At 41.2% G+C, this 21,113-nt stretch overlaps 1 protein-coding gene across 1 annotated transcript; it reads right to left on the bottom strand.

Annotated features, from left to right (window-relative positions):
- Positions 1–455: 455 nt before the first annotated feature.
- LOC122115946 (cytochrome c oxidase assembly protein COX15 homolog) lies at positions 456–21,102 on the bottom strand. Its single transcript, XM_042689555.1, has 9 exons — positions 20,934–21,102; positions 19,511–19,701; positions 14,699–14,821; positions 14,020–14,206; positions 11,823–11,990; positions 8,672–8,753; positions 5,973–6,127; positions 4,511–4,624; positions 456–2,301 (listed from the first exon to the last, which is right to left on the bottom strand). The coding sequence occupies exons 1-9, from the start codon at positions 21,021–21,023 to the stop codon at positions 2,170–2,172; spliced, it is 1,242 nt and encodes a 413-aa protein (XP_042545489.1). The 5' UTR covers positions 21,024–21,102; the 3' UTR covers positions 456–2,169.
- Between the last annotated feature and the right edge of the window lie 11 nt (positions 21,103–21,113).

Here is a 21,113-nt window from a genome sequence, read left to right as displayed (position 1 = left end):
GAAGCTCCAAGGTATACATCATGTTTCTACCTTGCTCAGAGTACACTGAAAGTCAACTTTTTATTATAACCCACAACAATAGATACTCTATACTTAAAAAGCCAAAGTCTGACTGTTGCATTGCTCTGGGTGGCTGTGAGGACTTTTTCAGATGCTTCACATTAAATAAGAACAATTTTGTAGAATACTCAAAATTCTCACTGATAAACACCAAGTCAATATTGAGGAAAACGTGCAAAGTATGTTAGAGAGGTGATGCAGTAGCCCTTATGCAGAGACATGGCCACAGACAATCCACCATTCACTCCAGGACCAGAAAGGAGATCTGCAAGTAACCTGGTTAGCCAAAAATGGTTAGTGTTGGCAACTACTATCACTTCAGGCAGTTTTTAATCTTTATCTCTGACAATGGACAGTGTATGTCAGTGTGGGGTAAAGACAAAAATGTCTAGGTGGACTGATATAATTGTGTTTTAATTTCCTTCAAGTTTAAAAACTTCACAGAATTGAGAGAACTTGAAAATTCAAAGGCAATTCAGTTAATCCTTTAGAACTGTGATGACTTTTAAAAGAGGCCTTTGGGACATTATTGAATAATCTTCCATTTTCCATTAGTTCATCCACTCCATTCAGTAGTTAGTATGTGTCTGGTGACACTGAGAAAACACAAATACAAAAATAATTAAGGTGTTTGCTATTCACCAGGGACTCATGGGAAGCATAATGCAGTTATATAGCTAAATATGAGATGTTTGATCAAACATTAATCAGATGTAATAAATAAAAATGAAGTAAAACATCTGAAATGTGAACTTACTCATGAGTTGCTATTTTCTGGGTAAACTGTTTGTGGTTAGCTTATACTGCCCTCTGCCGTCTGTTTTTAGCTAAGGATTGACTACAATCTGGAGATGACAGTGTTGGAACCTGTCAGATGACTGCAGTTCCTTTCCTTTGAAGAATTCTACTAGCTAAAGGAGATAATATCCAGTTGTCATACAAACAAGATCACACAGCATATTAAATGAGATAGGGAGGGTGTGAGGAAGTTTGAAAGGAATGAGAATAAGCTTGGCCAGAAATTATATGCCCACTGGAATCACGTGGGGAATGTAAAAACTAGCCAAACTAGCATACCACTGCTCCCAGAGTTTGGGATTTCATTGGTGTGGGGCCTCTAGGTTTTGTTTTCTCCTGTGCTGGTAATGGAACTTTAATGCAGGGCCTTGCAATCTCCCTTGTTTTTTTTTCTTTCAAGGCTGGCATTCTACCACTTGAGCCATACCTCCACTTTTAACATTTTGCTGGTTAATTGGAGATTTGTCTGCCAAATACGGTTTCAGACTGAACTGTGATCCTCAAAGCTCAGTCTCCTAAGTAGCTGGGATTACAGATGTGGCTACTAGTGCTGAACTAGGCAATATGATTTAAAAAAAAAAAAAAAAAAGGATCCTAGTATGAGACAAGTTGGGACCTGCTTCTAGGCCTCAACCTACCTACCAGGGTCTGGAATTTCTGAAAAATCAAAAAAAAGTGCTAAGAACATCTGAAAATGGTATAATAGAGGGCACACTATATTGCAGTGGAAAGGGAAATGATACCATCTAGCTTAAAAATGGCAAACGGGAAACCTCAGATCATATATGGCTACTATACATGCTAAGTGTGCAGAACATGAAAAAAACTGAGTTGCCAACAGTTAATAAATCTAGATTTTTAAAAATCTAGATCTGAGGATGCTAGAAGTTAGCAAGAGGCCAGCACTCAGTCAGCTTACTGGCTAGTTTGGCTAGTCTGTCATTGTCCACAGCTAGTCAGTGGACAGTACTTGGGAGCACAAGGACACAGAAGTCATACATATAACCAAGATCTTACTAATATTAAAAACACCAAAGCACAGCCTATTAAGCAGCAGCAAATACCAAACATTTCTTTTTACACATGAAACCTGATTGTCAACATAAAAAATAGATAATAGAAAGGAACCTTCAGTGTAACCATACTTAATAACATTCTTGATCCAGTGACCAAAACAGGCAGAGTTCTAAATAAGTTGACCAATTTGGAAACCACTTGGCATGCCAAGGTCACTGTAGAAAAGGCCAAGTCCTTGAGCTCTCTTAAGTGTCTTGAAGCAGTTTCAGTCTTGGGAAGCTGATCTTCTGAGAATTATTTTGGGACTCTTCTGAGTTCGTTCATGAGCCAAAGGGCACCACTAAGCAAAGCCAGGGAGCCTGACTGGTGAGTGGCAGCCAAAGGAGTTGGAACGTACATCAGCAGAGTGCTAATTCCCAAGGCTGCCTGTTACAAAGGAAAGTAAGCAAAAGAAAATGTAGTCATTACAAATTCACATTGAAAATGAGTGCACGTGAATAACCAGATATACCTCCACCAGTGTGCATGCACATGCACTCCCCCACACATACAACTGTTCAGAATGAATTCTGAACAGAATATATAAACCTAAAATATCCCTTATTTATCCCTCACCCCATTCCAGTTTCCCAAATATTGTTACTTTATATTTCTACGCCTTTTATAATTTTGGATGTATTTACAGAGATGCACAAATTTTATTCTATTAAAAATAAATTGTTGCCTGGCGCTGGTGGCTCATGCCTATAATCCTCACCACTCAGGAGGCTGAGATCTGAGGATAGAGATTCAAAAGCAGCCCAGGCAGAAAAGTCTGTGAGACTTTTTGTTGTTGTTGTTGGTCATAGGGCTTGAACTCTGGGCCTGGGTGCTATCCCTGAGCTCTTCAGCTCAAGGCTAGTGCTCTACCACTTAAGCCATAGCACTATTTCTAGTTTTCTGGTGGTTAATTGGAAGTAAGAGTCTCATGGATTTTTCTGCCTGGGCTGACTCTGAACCATGATTCTCAGATCTCAGCCTCTTGAGTAGCTAGGATTACAGGCATGAGCCACCGGTGCCAAGCTGTGAGACTCTTATTTCCAATTAAACACCAGAAAACTAGAAGGGGTAGAATGGTAGCCTTGAGTGAAAAACCTCATATAGCATCCAGGCCCTGAGTTCAAGCCCCACAACCACCACCAACAACAAAAAACATTGAAAGCAGAGCTGTTACACAAGTGGTAGAGCCAAAGAAGCTCAGGAACAATGCTCAGGCCCTATGTTCAAGCCCAGGGCTGCCAAAAACAACAACAACAACAAAAAACCAATAAATAAATAAATATATAGCTGGGTGCCGGTAGCTCATGCCTATAATCCTAGCTACTCAGGAGGACTGCAGCTTGAAAGCTATCCCAGGCAGGAAAGCCCATGAGATTTTTTTGGGGGGTAGGGTGGGGGGGTGAAGGGTTAGGGCTTTAATCATGGAACATGAACCCATGGCAGGGTTCAAGCATTTTTTTTTTGGGTCTGGTCGTGGGGCCTGACCTCTGGGCCTGGGCGCTGTCCCTCAGCTCTTCAGCTCAAGGCTAGTGCTCTACCACTTGAGCCACAGCGCCACTTCTGGCTTTTTTCTTATGTGGTGCTGAGGAATCGAACCCAGGGCCTTGAGCATGCAAGGCAAGCGCTCTACCACTGAGCCACCTTCCCAGCCCTGGTTCAAGCATTTTTGCTCAAGTCTGGCACTCTATCACTTTGAACCACAGCTCCACTTCCAGTTCTGGTGATTAATTGGAGATAAAGAGTCTCACAGTTTCTAACCCAGCTAGCTTCAAACCACAACCCTCAGATCTTAGCGCGCGCACACACACACACACACACACACACACACACACACACACACACACACACACATACACACACCCTGTTTCTTGAAATCTCATTTATTTATTTATTTATTTAATTTATTGTCAGTCATGGGGCCTGAACTCTGGGCCTGGGCACTGTCCCTCAGCTCTTCACCTCAAGGCTAGTGCACTACCACTTGAGCCACAGTGCCACTTCCAGCTTTTTTTCTGCTTATGTGGTGCTGAGCAATCAAACCCAGAGCCTCATGCATGTAAGGCAGCAGTCTACCACTGAGCCAACTTCCCAGCCCCCAAAATCTTACTATTTTAAATTGCTGTTTAAAGTGGTGAAGTATTTAGACTGTTTCCAGTTTTTTACCATCACAATTCTATAATGAGTTTTCTTACAAAAAGCTTTTTATGTATTATCATATTTTTAAGGGTCAAAGGATTACCTGCTTATTATTTTGAGTGATATTGCCACATTTTCCTCTGAAAAAAGTGATACAAATTCACACTTTTACCAAGAGCATGAGGTTTAGTATATGAAGGCATCCATTTTCCTGTACCCACCCCAATGGCTGATCATCTTCCATCAATTTTTTCCCTCCTTTCTTTCTTTCAAAATTGACAGGCACAGAATGGTGCTTTTAATTTGCTTCTGAATGATGCTAAAAAGCTATTCCTGTTTACTGGCCATTCATCATTCCTTGTGAGAATATTGTATTGATATTCTCGCTATTAATTATTAATCTTTTATAATACCAACTTTATTTTGCGGTTACCCTCAGGCCAAAGAAAAGGGCTTATACCTGTGTATATGCTAAAGCCAGCAGGGTCATCGCTGCCGTCTTGGTCCTTCGAGGAAGGGGGATTCTTCGGGAGAGGAAGTACAGCACTGTAATGGCAGTGACGGAAGTGATTCCCTGGGGGGAAGGAAGAGTTATATGTGCTAGGATTCTACTCACCTTTTGTCAAGAACCTAGCTCCTGATTCCATCTATCATCTCTCCTCCAGAACCACTGAGCGACTCTAAGTACCACCCTGCAGTCCCACCCCAGTTCCTTCTCCTCAGTTGAATCCATTGTTCTCTTCTGCTTATTAAAATGGTAGAGTTATCCAGGGCTCCACCTAAATTTCCGTGATGTGTGTATTCTCCACATCCACACACACACTGTTGGTAATTTTATGCACCTTCAAATGTGGCTATCCCAAGTATGGTCCTTATTTTTTTGTTGGACGTGGGGCTTGAACTCTGGGCCTGGGCACTGTCCCTCAGTTCATCAGCTCAAGGCGAGCGCTCTACCACTTGAGGCACAGTGCCACTTCCGGTTTTCTGGTGGTTAATTGGAGATAAGAATCTCATGGACTTTTCCTGCCCGGGCCAGTTTTGAACTGTGATCCTCAGACCCCCCCGCCTCCTGAGTAGCTAGGATTACAGGCGTGAGCCAATGGCACCCAACTGGTCCTTATTTTTTAAATCATTTGCGTCCTCATCACTAATTTTAAAATTACACAAGGTAATGCGTCCCTGCCCCAGACCCCTTTGGACCTCTCTGGATCATCACCTTATCTCAGCATGTTTTGCTCTAATGATATCTAGTCTCTAGCTCGAAACTCATGCTAGTTATCTCATTTTTGTTGGGAGTATTTTAAGCAAGACAGGAGAAATGTTAGGCTTTCCTTTGATATTTTTTACCTTTATTCTTAACAGCCACTCTTATTTCTGTTCCTCTGAAACCTCTCAGATTGACTGTCATCTCAAGTCTATCTCCCTACAAGTAGCTTTGCCCTGCCTCACTACGCCAGTACCACTGCTTCTCCAGGCTTCCTTGCTATACTGATTCATTGTGCCCAGGCTATCCAGCCAATCTTCACATGACCCACAGGCCCTCAATACCTATCAACCTAAACTGAGAAGTATTGATAAAGCCCCTGATCCTTAGAGCTCTCTGACAAACTTTATGATGGGCAATCAGGTCTCTGCACTCTCTCTATTCAATCTCTTTTCTGCTCAGAAGACAATCTAGACAGAAGACAATCTAGAAAGAAGTTATTTCTGGCCATGTGGTGTGGGGCATATTTAAACTTTCAGAAGCTAGCAATACCCTGAAAGCTAGGGTTTGGCTTGGAGGAGTATGAAGAATAAAGACAAAAACATCATTAGGCCAGAGAACTGGTCCTAGAATTTCTTCCAAAATAGAACAGGAAACAAAGCTGCTGCTCTGCTATCTTTCACTGACCCTCCACACTGGAACTATCAGCCCAACTTACCAGAACCCGATGATCAAACTGAACCATGGTGGGATTCTCAAAAACATTCCTCAGGATGGGGGAGAAGGTAAAGAGGTCTTCTGGAACCCAAGATTCTCCCATTTTGGGGAAGGAGTTGTAAACAAGTCCAGCATCCAGCCCTGCCACAAAAGCCCCTGTATGTCAAGATAAATGGAACTTACTCAAATGACAGCAAGGGACCAAATATTAGTTTTGAACATAGAAAAAGCTATTTTCCCAGAGTTAGACAAAGGGAGCAGTTAAAGAATAATAAAAAGATTTGTAATAGGAGCTTCTCAAATATGGGATATATATCACCATCACCATAAGAACTTCAACATCTCTGAGTCCTGCACCTGCTCCTCCAATATCATTGCTTAGAGAAGTAGACTAGAAGCTCTGAAGGGAGAGGCATATTAGTCTGGAAGTGGGGAAAAAAACAATGATTATGATGTCTTTTCCATGCTTCACAGAATGCTGCTCATCTCTTTTGGAAATTCTGTTTTCCTATGCATCTGCAAGATTTACTCCCTACTTCTTCAGGTCTCTGCTCAAATGTCATTTTACCAAAGACATCTCCCCGGCAATTTTATATAAAATGGTATTTGTCGGTAGGCAAATGGCTCACAACGGTAATCCTAGCTACTCAGGAGATTGAGATCCAGAGGCCCTTGGTTCAAGGTAAGGTGAAGCAGAAACTCCATCTCCAAAATAAACAGCAAAAAGGTGGGCTTAGAGAGGTGGCTTATGTATAGAGTACCAGCTAAATAAGCAAAAAGCAAACCAGTGCAAGGCCCTAAGTTCAAATCCCAGTACTAGCCAAAAATAGAAAATAGCATTTGCTTATCCTACCTCTCACTAGTCCCTGAGCTTGCTTTAATTTTCTTCACAGCACTAAATATCACCTGACTCATTTGTGTGTGTGTGCACGCATGCACGCACACGTATTACTTATCTTCCCTAAGTGCTCAATAAATATTGGTTGAATGAGCAAAGAAATTAGTAGAAAAGAAAAACTTAGAAACTAAATTCTGGATAAACATATAGAGAAGGCACGGCTGATTAATGGTCTGGGCACAATTAATGGATGACTGATTCATTATGGTCAAAAAAGATTCAGAGAAATTTGGATCACATTCCTTATTTTTGTGAGTGCACCTATAAATGACAAAATTCATGTTCTTTTAGTCAAAAAAAAAAAAAAAAAGCCGGGTGACAATGGCTCACGCCTGTAATCCTAGTTAGTAGGCTGAGATCTAAGGATTGTTGTTCAAAGTCAGCCTGGGCAGGAAAGTCCATAAGACTCTTATTTCCAATTAACCACCAGAAAACTGGAAGTAGCACTGTGGCTCAAGTGGTAAAGCACTCACCCTGAGCTAAAGAGTGCAGGGACAGTGCCCAGGCCCAGAGTTCAAGCCCCATGACCGACAAAAAAAGGGAAAAGGAAAGGTATCTCACTGGTGTGAATCAATGTTATTTCATTCTTGAACAGAATTGTCCAAAAGAAGTTTCAGTGATAATAGAAGTATTCTATCCAGTATGGGTGCCAGGAATTATGTGCCTGATAAGCCCTCAAAATGTAGTGTGACTTAAGAACAAAATTCCTAGCCGGGCACCGATGGCGCACGCCTGTAATCCTAGCTACTCAGGAGGCCGATATCTGAGGCTCACGGTTCAAAGCCAGCCTGGGCAGGAAAGTCCATTAGATTCTTATCTCCAATTAACCACCAGAAAACCAGAAGTGGTGCTGTGACTCAAAGTGGTAGAGTGCTAGCCTTGAGCCAAAAAGCTGAGGGACAGTGCTCAGGCCCAGAGTTCAAGCCCCACGACTGACAGAAAAAAAAAAAAAGAACAAAATTCCAGTTTTTCTTTACTATTAATTAAATGAATCTTATGTTTTAATCATATAAGGCAACTGATCCCTCTACTTGGCAATGCACTTGTACAGGTGGAAGTATGGTCTAGACAATGGAGAAACCTGGGCTGGACTCTCTGCTTCAATGAACCCTCTACCTCTGCCCATCTTTGTGAGCAGATCTTTTTTTTTTTTTTTTGTCGGTCATGGGGCTTGAACTCTGGGCCTGGGCGCTGTCCCTCAGCTCTTCAGCTCAAGGTAAGCGCTCTACCACTTGAGCTACAGCGCCACTTCCGGTTTTCTGGTGGTTTATTGGAAATAAGTCTCACGGTCTCTCCTGCCCGGGCTGGCTTTGAACCGCGATCCTTAGATCTCAGCCTCCTGAGTAGCTAGGATTACAGGCATGAGCCACCAGCGCCCCGGCTGCAGATCTTTTTTGTACGACATATCTTGGTGTATTGTCATGATGTTTATAGAATACTAACCACTAGCACTTATGGAGTCTTTGCTAAATGCCAGGTACTAGCCTGAGCACGTCATGCATATTACTCATACTATAGTCATCATCTCATTTTATAGATCAGATAACTTAAGAGCTTCCACAGCTTGGCAACTACAAACTTGCCACAGCTTGCAGCTACTAAGTGGTGAAGCTAGAAGTCAAATCTTAGGACATATATTTTTGTTCCACTGACTGGCTTTTGGAAGAGAAGACAAATGGAAAACAGTGAGTAAAGATGGCAAGGATGGGAAAGGTATAGAAGGGAAATAGGAAGATGAAAAAGGAAGGGACAAAACATGTGACAAGAGGAGAGCGGGCCACTTCTGATAAGAGGAGTCCTACCTGAGAGAGCTGTAAGAAACACCAGACCTGCTGTTCCACCAGCAAAGCGTCTCAACCACATGAGCTGGCGGGTTTCAGGCAACTAAATAAAAAAAAAAAAAAATCACAAAGGTAAGCTGTATTGCTGGAACTATGAGAGGCGGCAAGATCACCAACACCAAACCCAAGTGATACTTTAACATTAGATCTTTTTGGGCCTCTAGAAACAGAAGACAGACATGTAATATTTCGTTGTAATTTTTTTTACTATGTGTCTTTCCTGCTAACCTGTGAGTTTTATGAAGGTATAAACTCATTTAGTATGAAGGTACTCAAACATGTATGCATCTGTTGATAACTAAATGATTTAGCAACAAGAGTTACTCAGATGTGACAATGTTTCATCCATCTGGCTTTCCTGTGACTGCCAAGTTAATATCTCCAGTCCTTACTAGAAAATTTATACCTGTTATACCAAATACCCATTGAATGATTCCACTTAAGAATTCTATACCAGCTAGGGGCCAGTGGCTCATACCTGTAATCCTAACTACTCTGGAGACTAAGAATGGAAAAATCAAGATTTGAGGCTAGCCCAGGCAGATAAGTTCTTGAGATTCCCTTCTTAATCTACAGCTGGGTCCACTGGCATGTGTTTGTCAATAAGTTACATGGGAGGCAGAGATTGGGAGGATCTTGGTCTAGGCAATGTAGCTAAGGAGGAAGCAAGATTCTATCTCAAAAATAACCAGTAAAAAACAAGGCTGGAGGCATGGCTTGGTAGCAGAACACTTAGCTAGTTCTTGCAAGGTTCTAAGTTTAAACCCCAGTACTTAAAACAAACAAACAAACTCATCTCCATGACTTAATACCTAATTACTAGTATTTAATTAACTAACTAGGTTTTTCTAGTCCATCACCTTAACCACTTGGCCATGATTACATCTAACTAGGTTTTGTTTTGTTTTGTTTTTGGGGTCCGGTTGTGGGGCCTGAACTCTGGGCCTGGGTGCTGTCCCTCAGCTCTTCAGCTCAAGGCTAACACTCTACCACTTGAGCCACAGCGCCACTTCTGGCTTTTTTTTCCCTGCTTATGTGGTGCTGAGGAATTGAACCCAGGGCCTTAGGCATGCAAGGCAAGCGCTCTACCACTGAGCCACCTTCCCAGCCCCCTAACTAGGTTTTTTGTTTTTTGTTTTGTTTTGTTTTTTTTTGGGTCCAGTCATGGGCCTGAACTCTGGGCCTGGGCACTGTCCCTCAGCTCTTCAGCTCAAGGCTAGCACTCTACCACTTGAGCCACAGCGCCACTTCCAGCTTTTTTCTTTTTGCTTATGTGGTGCTGAGGAATCGAACCCAGGGCCTCATGCATGCATGGCAAGCGCTCTACCACTGAGCCACCTTCCCAGCCCCCTAACTAGGTTTTTGAGACAAAGTCTTTACCCTCATATCTCCATCTCCTCAATGACTGGATTACAAATATGTGACACTATGCCTGATTTAAATTATAAAGGTTTTCCTTTCTTTGTTTTTGCAGTGCTTAGAATGAAGCCCAGGATCTATACATGCTAGACAAGTGCTAGAACACTGAAATGTATAGCTAGCTAGCTCACTAGTGATCCATAGTGGTGTGGTATCTTGATACCTCCATTATAAATGAGGGCCTCAGAAAAAAATTGTATCAGAAAAAAATTGTATCTTGCTATTAAATCAAAGCATAAAAGCAAAAGTTTCCTAAAGGAAAATCAGATTTAATATAGTGTTAGACTTGAATGGTAAGTCCCCTCTCAATATACAACACAGCATGACCTTTATATAACACCATAATTTCACATTTTGCCCTTGTTCTGGTCTTCCTTGCCTCATCTACCTTCTGTGAGTCAGAGTTAAAGTGTTTGGGGTATCTCTTATTGGTGATATTCCGTCTCACTTTTCCCTAAAATTCATGCTCTCACCTTATTCAGTAGCAAGCTTGACAAGATATTCAGCCCCTGAATTCAGAAGTGGATTCAGCAATTCCACTGCTGGCTACATAACCAAAAGAGTTCAAATCAGGATCTCAAGGCGGAATTTGCCCACCAGTATTCATAACTAAATTATTCACAATAGTCAAAAAGTGGAAACATGAGGCTAGGAAGGTGGCTCAGTGGTAGAGTACTTGCCTTGCAAGCATAAGGCCCGGGGTTCGATTCCTCAGCACCACATAAACAGAAAAAACAAACAAACTGGAAGTGGCACTCTGGCTCAAGTGGTAGAGTGCTAGCCTTGAGCTGAAGAACTGAGGGACAGTGTCTAGGACCTGAGTTCAAGCCCCATGACTGACAAAAAGCGGAAGCATCTCAAATACCACAGATAGATAAAATATAATTGTATATATAAACACACATGTACACATAAATATATACCCAACCTTAAATAGACTACTATATATACCCAACCTTAAATAGACTATTACCCAACCTTAAAAAGGAAAGGAATTCTGATACATGCTACAGTATGGATGATAAGGACATGATATGTAAGTCAGTAAAAAGACAAAAAAGTATATTATTCCAAGTATATAAAGTATCACAATGACATAAAATAGACTGGTGGTGGGCAGAAGTTGTTATTTAATTATGACAAAGTCCTGGATCTGGTTACCTAATCCTGTGAATATATCTAACATCAACAAACTATATTTAATGATAAGATGGAGTTATAGCTGCAGGGACTGGTTTAAGTCCCAGCACTACCACAGAGTAGGATAGCAATTTTTGTTGTTGTTATGTTTATTTCATAGCAATTTAAAAAAATGAAAGCTGGATGTGGTGCCATGTCTGTAATCCTAGCATTCAGGGATTTCAATTTTGAAGCCAGTCAATTTATAGCCAGTCTAAGCTACATAATGACATCCTATCTCAAGGACAAAAAAGAAAAATCAGCTCCTATGCTAGTTTTCTTTCAAATACTTCCAGCTCAACAGAACTGCACTGCACACTTACGGTCTCAAAGTTCAGCAAAGCCCTAAAGTTCAATGTTTCTCTAAACCCTGGCAATATCTAGCTTCTGGTAAGTTGATAGATTGTTACTATATAAGGGAAGCCAAATGTTCACTTACAACTTCCAATGAGAACCAGAATTTCCATCCCCCTGACCCTGTCAACATGTGTTAACAATCCAGACTGACTTTTACCTTGTGCTTAGGGAGTAGCAGTGACAGTGAGGTCCACAAGCTAGCACAATAAAGAACCAGGGCTGATCCCAGATGGGCAGCAAGGCGGTACTGACTGACCCGAGGGATGTCATAAGAATCTGGCTTTTCTTCTAATCCACTTTTCACCATGTACCACCCTAACAGACCCTAGAATTCCAAAGAGAAGAGGCACACAAAGTTAAAACTAGTTTATAGAGGAAGTATGTTAGTGATCAGCAGTGGACCCTACCTACCCTTCCACATACCCAGGGTCCCAAAGATCAAGATCTCTGCAGTTCTTCACCAGCACCATTAACATAATACAACGATTTCACTCAAGCATAGTCCAAATATAGAAAAATACAAAGCAATTTGCCCACATGAAAACCTTACAAATACTTGATATGATTTAGTATTATATAAGCCAGTGAAATAGAATAAATAGAGTTTTCTTTAAAAACTAGATTTCATGCTTTAGAAAAGCTGAATAGTGACAACTGCTTAACAACAATTATTGTCATTGAGTGCAGTGGCTCAAGCCTGTAATCCTAGCTATTTGGGAGGTGGAGATGGGAAACTGAAGTTTGAGGCCAGCCTGGATATAAAAAGTTAGAGACAATATCTCAACTAATGGTTGGGTGTGGTGGTGTGTGCAGGTGTGATGGTGTGTGTCCATCATCCCAAGTTACAGTGGATGCACAATGGCTGAGTACATTGGCACACCCCTGTCATCCCAGCGAAAAAGAGAAGCACAAATAGGAAGATCACAATCTTAGCCAGTCGGGACATAAAAGGAGGCCCTATCTCAAAAGGTGCTAACAGTGGTTTAATTGGTAGAACCTAGTTAGCGTAAGGCCTTAAAAGCTCAACTCCAGTACTGACAAAAAGCAAACAAACAAAAATTATTGTTAAGTTAGATGGGACTAGATAATCACAAAGGTTTGGGGGAAGTCACACAAATCTGTAGGATTTTGCATGCAGATTGCTTTGTTTATGTCTAAGTTCTTTGTATATGTCTAAGTTCTTAATCTTCTTTTAAATTCCAAACTTACAAAGTTAAATAAGGCCTTGCCCTTAATTAAAAAAAGAAAAAAGTTGATAATGAAAGTACGTGTTTAAGTTTAGAAGTGTACAGCCCTTTCTTTTATGATTCTGTTTAAATTGGCTTTTTCAAGTAACCAAACAGTATCAGTCAAATCATATCAGATAAGGTAGAGATATTTTACTTCCACCTTCTGGTAGAACCAAGTTAAAAAGGTAACATTCTCCTACTTCTAAATACATACTTCTCAGAAAATCTGTTCGGACATCTCCTCACCATTTCAAGACTACTTTTGGCTATTTTAATTACCTTGTTTTCATCTGCATGAGACATTGGAATACAAGTGTTGACATAGTGGCCCCTACTTTCTTCCTTATATAATACTATCTGACATCTTAAGATTCCTTAAAACTCCCTGGAAATCTATTAGTGTTTATTAATTCTAAAATAATGTCTCCTAGTTAGTAGTAGGCTTTTTATTAGTATTTAATGTTTTTCTGTTTCTATTGCCTCTTTAATCCCTTCTAACTGGTTCAACTTACCAGTGCTCAGTTAACTAGCTTCCCCTAGATCAAATTGTGTTATATTTAGTGCTCTGATACAGTCCCCTTAAGATCTTTATTGTTTGACCCACATACTTCCAGGCATAGTCTTTCGTAATTCCTTTTCTTGGCTCTTAACTTTACCTCCATTAAAAAAAAATTCATTGTTATGATAAAGGTGATATACAGAGTGTTTTACCTCCGTTTTTAAGTTGAAGTCTTTCAAAGCTCTTTTTCTTAAAAGTTCAGCTTACATGATTTTAAGTCCTATTTATACTACTTGTAGCACAAGAGAAAGTATTTATTCAGTGCTTACTCATTCTGGGTACTCAGTGGTTTACATGCATTATTCCACTGAATATCCACATAATCTTAAGTGGTAGCGCACTATTATTACCCATATTTACAAGTAAGGAAACCATAATATATAGAAACCAGACAACTTGTGGCCCTACCAACTGACAGAGCTAGGGCTTGAACCAAGCCTGTGACACTAAAAATGCATTCACTTACCCATTCTGTTATAGTGCCTCACAGATTCCTTCCTCAAAAATACTGCCAACTACGTCACTCCTGGAGCACCTGTGGTTTCCTAACTTTGAATAGATCTTACCTGGAAGCAGACTAGGCTACAGAGGGCAAGAACACGTCCTTTCATGCCATGGCTGAGCCAGCCCTTTCTCCAAAAGTAGGCAGCAGGCAGGATGTATGCAAGGCCTACAACTCGACCCCACATCCGGTGTGAGTACTCCATGTACCAGATGAACTTGAATTCTGCCAAGGTCATATCGTGATTCAAGCTGGGGGGGAAATGGGAAGTCAAAAGTGAGGAAAGAGAAAACATCCACCAATTATTATTTCCCTATAGAATGCAGAAACATTCTGCATTAGCTGTGAGCTTTGTAGGCCTGCTCTCTATCTGCAGACTCACTAGGCAGCTCACTAAATGAAACTGAAGCAAATAAAGAAGTTTAAGAAGCAAAAGAATAAATAGGGCATGCCAGGTGCCAGTGGCTCTTGTCTGTAATCCTAGCTACTCAGGAGTCTAAGATCTAAAGATCACGGTTCAAAGCCAGCCTGGGCAAGAAAGTCCACGAGACTCTTACCTCCAATTAACCACCAGAAAACCGGAAGTAGTACTGTGGCTCAAGTGGTAAAGCGCTAGCCCTGAGCTAAAGAGATCAGGGACAGCACCAGGCCCTGAGTTCAAGCCCCACAACCCCCCTGCCCCCAAAAAAAAGAATGAATGGGGCCAATGAGATGCTTACCTGATTTCCCCCTCCAATACTTACATTTTAAATTCTGGAAATTGTTGGTATTTTTGGAATTCTGCTTCCCATTCTTCTTGGCTTGTAGGTGGCTTCATCTCCTTTATTAAATGCCAGTCTACCATTGAGAGGCCAGACTCTGTCAATCTTAAGGGAAGGAATAATATGATTCTGGATTTATGAATAGTTTGTAGCAATAAGTAGGTATGAATTTTAACCCCATTAAAGACATTGTTTCATTGTTTATTTCTTGACATATTTTTCTCTAGTGCATGGAATTTTGAAAGAAGTAGCTGCTATCAGGTACAAATTTCTCTTCTTTTCTTTCCTTGTTTTTGCAGTACTGGGGCTTTGTACATGCTAAGTTAATGCTCTAACACTAAGTTACATTCCCAGTTTCTAGCCCTTATTTCTTTATTCTCCTATTCTCTCAATCCTTTCATTTTCTAACTTTCCTCGCTTAATTGTTTACTTATTTATTCTGAGACAGGATCTTGCTATGGAGTCCATGCTTTCCTCAAACTTATACCTCCTGAATGCTAGAATTAGAGGTGTGTGCTATTGCTCCTGGCTTCCACTTGATTTTTTTCATTAGTGTTCACAAGCAAAACCAATCCTTATACCAAGAAATGCATATTAAATGCATAACCAACATTCTTAGTTTTCTGGTGCTGGGGTTTGAACCCATAGGGTCTTTTATACAGTAAGCACACACAAACTACTGAGCTATACTAGCAATAACCAACATTCTTAATATGGAAAAAAGAGATTCACATATAAGTTTAGGTTCTTCTGTGAAATTGAAGACAATATAACTCGAATATGTTTCACTTTCTCATAAAAGTAGTATCTAACAGATACAGTAGTCACAGAAACATAGAGACGATTGGAGGAACATACATTTCATTAAAACTAGAAAATAGGGCTGGGAAGGTGGCTCAGTGGTAGAGCACTTGCATGCCTGAGGCCCTGGGTTCGATTCCTCGGCACCACATAAGCAAAAAGAAAAAAGCTGGAAGTGGCGCTGTGGCTCAAGTGGTAGAGCGCTAGCCTTGAGCTGAAGAGCTGAGGGACAGTGCCTAGGCCTAGAGTTTAGGCCCCATGACCAGACCCCCCCCCAAAAAAAAGAAAAGTAAAACTAGAAAATACTTTCACCAAAAGGATTTGGAGGGCCAAATGTGACAGTGTACACCTGTAATTGAAGCTACTTGGGAGAAGGATCAGTACTGCAAAAATAAAGGAAAAAAGTCAAGATTTCTAAACCAACAGTTAACTTTAAGCCTGAGGTAAGAAATGTAAAAGATGAGCCTGAAAAAGAAGTGAAGAATCTCTACGATGAAAACTTTAAAAATCTGAAAAAGGAAATCAAAGCAGAACTTAGGAAGTGGAAAACCTTCCATGCTCCTGGATTGGAAGGATCAACATCGTGAAAATGGCAATACTTCCAAGGCTATCTACAAATTCAATGCGATACCTATCAATATTCCAACCTCATTCTTCAATGAAATAGAAGAAGCAATCCAAAAATTCATATGGAACAATCGAAGACTCCGAATAGCAAAAACAATCCTTAACAGAAAGAATAGTGCTGGAGGACTATCAATACCAAATTTCAAATGCTACTACAAAGCCATAGTTATCAAAACAGCTTGGTACTGGCACAAGAACAGACCTCAGTATCAATGGAATAGAATTGAAAACCCAGAAATGAACCCACATACCTATAGCCACCTAATCTTCGATAAAGGAACTAAAAAAAAAAATAGAATGGAAAAAGACAGCCTCTTCAGTAAATGGTGCTGGCAAAATTGGTTAATGACCTGTAGAAAATTAAAGCTAGGTCCTTCTATATCACCCTGCACCAGAATCAACTCCAAATGGATCAAAGACCTTTGAATCAAAGCAGACACCCTAAAAACATTACAGGACGGAATAGACCCTAGGTCTCCTTGGCACAGGCCAAAATTTTCTTAATAGAGACCCAGAAACAACAAATAAAAGAAAGGTAGGACAAATGGGATTGCATGAAGCTGCAGAGCTTCTGCATGGCAAAGAACATAGCTAGCAAGATCAATAGAAAGCCCATAGATTGGAAGAAGATCTTCACTAGCCATACAACAGATAAGGGTTTCATATCTAAAATATACTTGGAATAAAAAAATTAAATCCTTCAACAAAAAATCCTTAAAGAAACAACTGCTCAATAAATAAGTGGGCTAAAGACTTAAAGAGAAACTTCTCTGAAGAGGACATAAGAATGGCTAACGGACATATGAAGAAATGCTCAACCTCTCTAGCCATAAAAGAAATGCAAATCAAAGCAACATTGAGATTCTACCTCACCCCAGTTAGAATGGCTATAATCAAGAACTCTAATAACAACAGATGCTGGAGGGCATGTGGACAGAAGGGAACCCTACTGCATTGTTGGTGGGAGTGTAAACTTGTTCAACCACTTTGGAAAGCAGTATGGAGATTCCTCAAGACTCCACATAGAGCTCCCCTATGACCCAGCAATCCCACTTTTGGGCATTTACCCAAATGATCACAAACAAGACCATACTAAAGCTACCAGCACAACTATGTTTATTGCAGCATTATTTAATCATAGCTAAGATATGGAACCAACCCAGATGCCCCTCAGTAGATGAATGGATCAAGAAAATGTGAGATACACACACACACACACACACAAACACACACACACACAATGGAATTCTATGCCTCCATCAGAAAGAATAACACCGTTCTATTTGTTAGGAAATGGAAAGACTTGGAAAAAATTCTATTAAGTGAAGTAAGCCAGGCCCAAATAAACAGAGGTCCCATGGTTTCCCTTATTTGAAATAAGGGAAATAAGTATATGTCTGGGACAAGCAGAAAAGGTCAAAAGCTATGTACATATGACCAGGTAGGATGATGTTAAGTGAAATGAACCCCAAGATGGGGACACAAGTGGTTTTTTTTTTTCTTTCTTGCTATTGTTTTTAACATGTTTATAAGGTACCATGTGACTTTTTTTGTTTCTTTGTATGTTCCTCCCCCATAGTATAACCCCTGTTTTCACTGTATTTGATGTCAGTGCCCAGCATCTTGTATATACACTTCTCTGATTTGGGGAGGGGAAGGGGAAAAACTAAATGCTTAAATAGGGATACAGGTTGACTCCTTATAACAATGAGATATACAAGACACTATGTCGAAAAACGAACTTTACAATTTAGGGGGTGGGAGTGGGAGGGGTAGTTGTGGAGGGTGGGAGGGAAGGGATGGTAGGGGAAAAACAAAGGAGGAGGCAGCAATGCTTGATAGGAAATGTACTCATTACCTTGCTCATGTAACTGTAACCCCTCTATACAATATTTTTACAATAAAATACATATTAAAAAAAAAAAAAAAAAAAGGCCGGGCGCCGGTGGCTCACGCCTGTAATCCTAACTACTCAGGAGGCTGAGATTTGAGGATCAAGGTTCAAAGCCAGCCTGGGCAGGAAAATCCGTGAGACTCTTATCTCCAATAAATCACTAGAAAACCGTGGCTCAAGCGGTAGAGCACTTGCCTTGAGCTAAAGAGCATAGGGAGCATAAAGAGCATAAAGAGCGCCCAAGCCCAGAGTTCAAGCCCCACGACCGACAAAAAAAAAAAAAAAAAAAGAGCCTGGAACAAAATTAGCTATCAAAGGGCCCTGACAAGACTTGGGAAGCTGTGGCAGGAGAATTCTGAGTTGGTGGCTATCCTGGCTAGCAAGTTCTAAAGTAGCCTGGACATATAGGGAGAACCTGTCACAAATAAACAACCCTGTCAAAAAAGTCATTAAAGCCAACTTAAGCAAATCACCATCATCCTCATAATGAACTAAAGCATATCAAAACTGGAAAGTAAAGGCAAAGAATCAAGTATTCATCCTGTATTCTGTATAAAAACTATGGTTGTAGCCCATCAATTTGCTGAGGAACGAAAGTTTCTCTTTAGTTGAGCTAATAAAACATTATAATTTTGTAACTAATGAAATAATGGATCTTGGCAAAGTTTATGGATGACTGTTGAAATCTCTAACAGATGTTTGTGAATGCTCTAATTAACTATGAAGTATTTTGCCTACTCACTCATCAAGCTACTATCCTCTTATAGGACATAGAGGGGGAAAATCGGCAAATATACACAATCAGCAAAATCTAGACTGCGGTTATCTGTAGGATAATTTTTTTAAAATTTTTACAGTAACAAAACCTGCAAAGGATGAGAGAAGATTCTAAATCTATGAAGTCTGTAGAATTCTTATTTTTGTGCCAGATCTGGGGCTTGAATTCAGGACCTGAGTACTGTCCCTGAGCTTCTTTTTTAATGGCTAGCACTCTACCACTTTAAGCTACAATGCCACTTCTGGTTTTCTGGTGATTAATTGGAGATAAGAGTCTCTCGGACTTTCCTGCTTGGTCTGGGATTACAGGCATGAGCCACCAATGCCAGGCAAATCTATAGATTAAGAGACATAAAATGTATATGGACCAATTGTGATACATGGAATTTATTTGGGTTTAACTGAAACAAACTGAAAAAAGGTTTAAGATAAAACTGAACATTGAATGGAGGGAAAATATACAGAAACAATACACAACTATTAATTAGGACCTAAAGTAGTCTTTATAATAGGCTCTTACTAATAAAACAGTAATCTGTTCTAAGACAGGACAAGCCGTAAAATATACTCTGTCTTTAAAGGCTCAACTTCTCCATCTGTAAAATGAGAGTTACACTAGCATCCCTATCCTTGCAGTCATCCTGAGAGTCTACTGATAACCCAAATATCTAACTTGCTAAGAGCAAATTACTCACCTAGTTATTCCACCAAGAATAACTGCTCCAGCCACTGTTCCACTGCACACCAGGAGCCACCGGCCCACTGCCCGCTCAGCAGTCTTTGAAGGAAGAGGCACTGTACCCTTTCCAGGCTGTAAAGCCACTTCAGTGATGGTGCTATATTGCCCTGGCCTCAGAGGGCGCCTGATGCCACAGCTGCAACCACACTGAGGATCAAGACAGAAAATTACAACAGGAGAAACAAAGAAAGGCTGCTACCCACATAACCCCAGTCTGACTGGGGTGAAGGACCCAATAGGGTCGCATCTTCAGAGCTACTGCCCTGTTCAAACATTTGTGTGTGCGTGTGTGTGCTGTGTGTGTGTGTGCCGGGACTTCAACTCAGGGCCAGGGTGCTGTCCCTTAGCTCAAGGATGACAGCCTATGATTTGTGCCACAGCTCCACTTCTCAGCTTTTTGCTGGTTAATTGTAGCTAAGAGTCTCTTGGATTTGCCTGCCAGGGTTGGCTTTCAACCACTGTCCTCTGATTGCAGTCTCCTGAGTAGTAAAGATTACAGGCTTGAGCCACCCGGACTGGCTCAGTGTTTCTTAACTGGACCACTGCATTCACTTTGCAACTCAGTTTTCTGTCTAGAGCCTTATATCACCCCAATCCATTCCCACACTACCTAAAGGTCCATCCTCTGCATACTTCCTCCAGACATCACTGTACTCCTTTATAGGGTTCTACTTGCTCCCCTGGGTCTTTTAAATGGTGATTTTCTCTGGAACACTCCATGGTTGCTAAGTGCAGTCCTCGGTTTATGTATCACTTTTTCAAAGCAATGTCTCCTGCTGCCCTCCTCCTCACAGCTCTGAACACAGACATATATATGCCTTTAGGTTCAAGTTTCTGTTTCTCACGGATCTATGAGCTCTGGCCAGCAGTCTGGTCTCAGCTTGACGAGCCAACAACGCCTTCACTGCAAGATGTTCCCAGCGGGACCCCTCGGTCCTCACCTATAAAACATTTGAACTTTTTAACTAAATCTACCATTTCACTACTTTTAACTACAAACCAGGCCCAGTTTCCTTCACTGTAAAGTGGGACTGCACAGTAGTTTCTGTGCAAAAAAAAAAACAATATACAAGTAAAAATCTGTGAGCTTTTACTACGTGCTGAAGGTTTGCTGTTCGTTAACTCACTGAATACTCATTACCGCTCGGTGCAGGAGCTCTGGCTATCTCCATTTTGCAGAAAGGGTAACTGAGGCACAGAAGGGTTTAAGTAATCTGGCTAATAACCCACAGCTAGCAGCAAGCAGTGTGTCTGGATCCGAACTCAGGGGTTCTGGATACGGGGAAATACACGGCGCAATGGACGGAGCTACCAGAACAGGGAAGCGGGGCTTTATCGCAGCCCACTTTCCGGGGTCGGAGTCCGCGGCCGTGCGGTACCTGTGCTCTCGGGGCCGCCCTAGGAACCAAGAGCTGGACACACGGACCCCGGACCAAAGTCTTCAAGGGCGGAAGGAGAACCCGCTGCATCCTGACCGGAGAGCGCCGCGCGCGCGCGCACACAGACACACACACACAACGCTCGCGGAGGGTCGCCCCTCTCCGCTGCCGAAAAGAGAA

This window comes from Dipodomys spectabilis, unplaced genomic scaffold, assembly GCF_019054845.1.
Source record: "Dipodomys spectabilis isolate Male_0828 unplaced genomic scaffold, ASM1905484v1 ptg000125l, whole genome shotgun sequence".
NCBI lineage: Eukaryota > Metazoa > Chordata > Mammalia > Rodentia > Heteromyidae > Dipodomys > Dipodomys spectabilis.
The sequence above is the reverse complement of the archived record's forward strand: the minus strand, read 5'-3'. Positions and strand labels throughout refer to the sequence as shown.